Below are 6,081 nucleotides of genomic sequence, written 5' to 3'. Positions count from 1 at the left end.
AGTCACCACATCTAAGTATTGGCAAGCTGCAATAGTGTACATTACATTTTCTGACAATTTAGAATAATCATTCAAATTATAATCAATGATAATAATCTTATCCTGACCACTAACACTTAGGGCCGGTTCACACCACATGCAGTCCAGTGCGTTTTTTTTCTGCATCAAAAACGCATCAAAAATAGGTTATATGGTTTTCAATGGCATCGTTCACACCAGTGCTTGCAGTTCCAGTGAGTTTCAGTTGCAGAAAAAAAGTAGAACATGCTGCATTTCTCCTGCACTGGACTGTACTGGAACGCTGTAAAATGCATCAAAAACGCACTGGAACACACTTGTCCTTATTTATGGTTAAGAAAAAAGAGGGGAAAAAAAACACTGGACTGCATCAAAAACGCGCATGCAGAAAAGCACCTGGAACGCATCCGGGCCAGTTCACACCATAGAAACGCATTCCGGATGCGCTCCAGATGTTTTTTTAAATGCACGTTTTTGATGCGTTTTTGATGCAGTCCAGTGCATTTCTCCCCCCTTTTTTTCTTAACCTTAAATAAGAACATGGGTGTTCCTGTGAGTTTTTGATGCTTTTTAAAGCGTTCCAGTACAGTCCAGTGCAGAAAAAATGCAGCATGTTCTACTTTTTTTCTGCAACTGAAACGCACTGGAACTGCAAGCACTGGTGTGATCTATGCCATTGAAAACCATATAACCTACTTTCTACGCGTTTTTGATGCAGAAAAAAAAACGCACTGGAATGCATATGGTGTGAACTGGCCCTTAATGAACCCCTGAAAACCCCAAATCTTATTATTGTCATTATAAGGGCCAGTTCACACCATAGAAACGCAGTCCGGATGCTCTCCAGATGTTTTTTTTTTTGCATGTTTTTGATGCGTTCCATTGCGTTTTTGGTGCGTTTTTGATGCAGTCCAGTGCATTCCCCCCCCCCACATTTTTTTCCCTTAACCTTAAATAAGAACATGGGTGTTCCAGTGCGTTTTTGGTGCGTTTTACAGCGTTCCAGTACATTCCAGTGCAGGAAAAATGCAGCATGTTCTACTTTTTTTTCTGGAACTGATACTGCAAGCACTAGTGTGAACTATGCCATTGAAAACCTTATAACCTACTTTCTATGCATTTTTGATGCAGAAAAATACGCACAGGAATGCATGTGGTGTGAACTGGCCCTTAATGAACCCCTGAAAACCCCAAATCTTATTATTGTCACTATAAGAGAATAAATCACATATTCCTGTGCTGAGATTTCTCAATGCTGTGATTGTTTGTGTTGGGAACCTTTAGATTTATGACATATGGAATATGAATCTTCTGCATTATTCCATTAGTTACAAATAATCAGATTCAGATTTCTGTGATGTCAGCAGGTTTGGGCAGATTTTCTGTTATATTATTATTTCTCACGTCGCCTTTCACCCCCAGATATTGTTATAGAACCTTTTCCTACCCATAACCCGGCATGGAGGGGCTCAGTGAAGGTGGTGGTGAAGGTGTGGAGGTGTCGGATCGGGTCACACAGATCATAAAAGGACAGCTGCCCGGCCTCATAATCCACATAGATCCTGACTCTGTTACTGGAGGGATTGGGAGATATTCTGATCTCTTTATTGTCATGTCTTAGAGAACACCCAGTGCTATACCTGTGCAAACCCCAGGACTTGTTATTATATCCAATCCTTGAATGCCCTCCTCCCCTCTCTATACTGGGATAACACATCCCGACTCTGTAATCTTCAGACTCACTGACATCCACTTCCCAGTAATGTCGCCCCGAGGAAAATCTCTGACTGCTTAATACCTGGAGCCATGACTGAAATCTCTCCGGTGTTTCTGGACGATTCTGCTTTATATCTGACCTGGATACAGTTTTCATGTCATCTGATATCTGTAGAATATTATGAGCTGTGTTCACATCCAGTAATATGTCTGAAGCTTCCTGTATATTGAAGAATACATTTACCTCTTTTATCATATCAGATAATCCTGTGTGTAATGTGTGTGAGATTCCAGACACATCCAGATCCCCTCCATCATGGAGGAGTCTATCATGTCTCTCTCTGTCCTCATCATCTCCCTCCTCAGTATCACACAAGTCCCCTGTGTCTGATTCCTGTAGGACAGTCAGTGGGTCAGTCATGTTACACAGCTCCTCAATGTCCTCCATCTTCCTGGACAGATCCTCCTTCTTTATTTCCAGCTGATGGATCAGATCAGACAATGAGATCCGCTCTTCCTGGCTGGAGATGTTCCTCAGGACTCTCTTCTCCAGGTCCTCCAGATGTCTCCTGAGCTCTATGAACAGGGCAGTGACTCTCTCTGTTAGACCAGCTGATTTTTCTTGTACTTTTCTCCTGCGATCCTGCAGACTCTGGACTCTTTTCTCCGTCTCCTCTCTCTCTGTCATCAGTTTCTGCAGAACATTTCTCAGTTTCTGTTTCTTCTTCTCGGAGGCCTCATCCAGAGTCTTCACCTTGTGTCCCCGGTGTTCTCCATCCAGCCTGCAGGACACACAGATACAGGCAGAGTCCTCAGTGCAGTAATATTTAAGAAGTTCTCTATGGATGGAGCATTTTCTGTTCTCCATGGAAGTAGTGGGATCAGTTAGGACATGTTCTGGTGACTTGCTGTGGACTCTCACGTGATTATCACACAGAGAAGCTTCACAATGCAGACAGGATTTAACAGCAGGTACAGGAGAGTGAATACAGTAAGTACAGAAGATTCCAGTCTTCCCTTCTTCCAGCTGAGAAGATCGGAAAGCCTCCACTATGTTACGTAGTGTTATGTTCCTGTGCAGTACAGGCCGATCCTGGAACTCTTCTCTGCACTGAGGACAGGAATAACCTCCAGATCCCTCCTGTGTATCCAACACACCATCAATACAGACCTGGCAGAAGTTGTGTCCACATCTCAGGTTTACAGGATCTGTATAAATGTCCAGACAGATGGAACAGTCCAGCTCCTGTCTCACATCAGCAGACGCCATCGCTGACAGCAGAAGAGAGAAATGAAAGTGAAAGTCTCTGAGACTGAAAATCCAAAGTCATCTCACATTTCTCGGCACAGGGTGGGGCTGAGCTGGTCTTGCAGCTTTTATCTTGAGGAAGTTGGTGGACAAATAAATGTTTATATTGAAGGTATATGTCCCTACATGTTGATACACATTGTACTGATTCTTAGCTTTAAATTGCTTCTGCAGACAAGACACAAAGTTAAGTTATATAATGTAGTGTGAATAGCTATTTGCATGTTTATGCTTTTTGTTTTTTGTGTTTAGGAGAAAATAATTTCCAACGGTAAAAGAAACCTGTCCCGAGACATATACAAGTGGTTAAAAGTGTTTTTACTATGAATAGTGTAAAAGGAGGAGCTGGAACATACAAAGATTGGCAGAAAAACCCCAAACTCCAAAGCAGGCAGAACAGAGCCATGAATTATGGCAGAGACAAAAAATGCTCCTTCACTTTGCTCCTAGCAATTCTTGTATTACATGCACAGTGTACACTCCCAGATCACTTCCAACAACTCTAATGCCGCGTACACACGGTCGGACTTTTCGTCTACAAAAGTCCGACAGCCTGTCCGACAGACTTCCGACGTACCTTCGGCGGACTTGCGGCAGACTTTCTTACGAACGGACTTGCGCACACACGACCACACAAAAGTACGACAGCCTAGTACGCGGTGACGTACACCAAGTCCGACGAGACTATAAAACGGAAGTTCAATAGCCCGTACGACACCCTTTGGGCTCCTTCTGCTAATCTCGTGTTTATCTCGTGTTAGTAGAAGTTTGGTGAGAGACGATTCGCGCTTGTGAGACTCGTATTTTTCAGTTCGTTTTAACTGTTGTTCAGTCTGTGCTTGTGAGGTTTGTATCTGCTTTTCAGTGCGTTTGGTCAGTTGGCATTGAGAAATCTTTGTTTTATTGGCCGCTCGTTCCTGATTTTCAGGTCGTTCTTCACAGGCCTTGCTGTTCTTCAGTGCGTTCTGTTTAGTGCGTTCTGACCAGCCGACCGTTTTGAAGCCATGTTACCTGTACGTACTCGTCGTCGAGCTCGTGCATTGTATGTGCTTGGTGCTGTAGTTTATTCTTCAGCCCAAGACCAGTCCATGAACAGGGCGAGGAGGAGTTCATGGACCAAGAATTGGTTGCTTCAGCGTGACCAGTTCTGTCACATGCCTTTGCTCCGTGAGATCCGTGAGAATAATCCTGAGGATTTCAGGAACTTTCTCCGGATGACGGACCCCGTTTTTGACCGTTTGTTGGCTTTGCTGACCCCCTATATCAGCAGGCAGGATACCTGCATGAGGCAAGCCATCACTCCGGAGCAGAGGCTGGTCGCTACCTTGCGGTATTTGGCCACAGGGAGAAGCCTGCAGGACCTTAAGTTCTCGACAGGCATCTCCCCCCAGGCTCTGGGGATCATTATCCCAGAGACCTGTTCTGCCATCATACAGGTCCTGCAGAAGGACTATATTAAGGTAAGATATTTTTCTTTTATTAGCATCACATGTTCTTTTATGTAATCTTTGATAATATAATGTATTTCTTGCTTCAAACACTACTTACCATCATTGCAATATAGTGTGAATGTCCCCTTTTTATCCTCACACATGCTGGATTTTTTTCCTGTTATTTTTTGTCATGCATGTATATTTTCCTTCAATAACCTTCCCAGCATGAAGTGATGGGAACATATCCACCTAGTCTACTCATTTGGAATGTATTTTGTTTGAGTGTATTTAGTGTGCTGCTAATGAGCAATTATCTAGATTTCACAACCCCCCCCCCCCCCCCACCTAAACTCACTCCAAATAGTGTGCTGCTAATGAGCAATTATCTAGATTTCACAACCCCACCCCCCCCACCTAAACTCACTCCAAATAGTTTGCTGCTAATGAGCAATTATCTAGATTTCACAACCCCACCCCCCCCCCACCTAAACTCACTCCAAATAGTTTGCTGCTAATGAGCAATTATCTAGATTTCACAACCCCCCCACCCCCACCCTCGTTAAAATTTGCTGGAATGTTCTGTGGTGTTGATTTGTCTAAAGCAAATATATGTTGCACTTTGCAAAATGCATGTGCACTCTACAAGTGCATTTGTTCCAGTGCTTTAGTAAATGAGCAGAAGCTCTGCTGATTTCCATCATCAAATCATATGCAAGCCTCAAAGTGTTTTCATTAATTGCCCTTGCATGTGATTGTGTACTCCTTGCAACATGAATGCCTTTTTACATTACCTCATTTACTGTAAGCTGGTTAGCAACTGCACCTGCAGAGTGCGACAACTGCAGTCTTGTAGCCTTTTTAGTCCCTAAATTCCTGCGTGTCCTAAAAGTAATTTTTTTTAGGGATTTCACAACCCCCTAAAATGTAATCAATGTTCCATCAGAGGGGGTGAGCAATCTGATAAGTGTGCCTTTTTCCATATTAGTTATTCCAGAACAATTAAATTATTGAATGTTATACTGATGCTGGGGAATAATGTTTTTAATTGTCTAATTTTCTTGCAATGTTAGCTTCCAAATTAATTGATTTTGGTTTTCTTGTTTGATTTCCCAGTTTCCTTCAACGCCACAGGAATGGCAGACTGTGGCATCCCATTTTGCCAGCCGTTGGGACTTTCCCAATTGTGGAGGGGCTATAGATGGGAAACATGTCCACATTGTGCCACCACCCCATTCGGGGTCATATTATTTTAATTATAAGGGGTTCCACAGTATTGTTTTAATGGCGGTGGTGTCGGCACACTATGATTTTTTATATGTGGACGTGGGGAAGAATGGCCGGATGTCGGATGGAGGAGTATTTGCCCAGACGGAGTTCTGCCAGCGTCTCCAGAGTGGTGGCCTGGGATTGCCACCTGATGAGGATAACGTGGAAGGACTCCCCTTTGTCTTCATTGCCGATGAAGCCTTCGCTCTCAGCAAGCACCTCATGAGGCCATTCCCCCAAAGAACCCTCACCCCGGAGAGGAGGGTTTTTAATTACCGGCTGGCCAGAGCTAGAAGAGTGGTTGAGAATGCGTTTGGAATTCTGGCCAGCCGGTTCCGC

At 43.7% G+C, this 6,081-nt stretch overlaps 1 protein-coding gene across 1 annotated transcript; it reads right to left on the bottom strand.

Annotated features, from left to right (window-relative positions):
• Positions 1-317: 317 nt before the first annotated feature.
• On the bottom strand, positions 318-3,062 carry LOC141145571 (E3 ubiquitin/ISG15 ligase TRIM25-like). The gene has a single exon (XM_073632370.1). It carries the CDS (start codon positions 3,002-3,004, stop codon positions 1,412-1,414), a length of 1,593 nt encoding a protein of 530 aa, XP_073488471.1. The 5' UTR covers positions 3,005-3,062; the 3' UTR covers positions 318-1,411.
• Positions 3,063-6,081: the final 3,019 nt, after the last annotated feature.

The sequence above is a fragment of the Aquarana catesbeiana genome, linkage group LG05, assembly GCF_042186555.1.
Source record: "Aquarana catesbeiana isolate 2022-GZ linkage group LG05, ASM4218655v1, whole genome shotgun sequence".
NCBI classification, from domain to species: Eukaryota; Metazoa; Chordata; class Amphibia; order Anura; family Ranidae; genus Aquarana; species Aquarana catesbeiana.
This window is presented reverse-complemented; position numbering and strand designations above follow the sequence as displayed.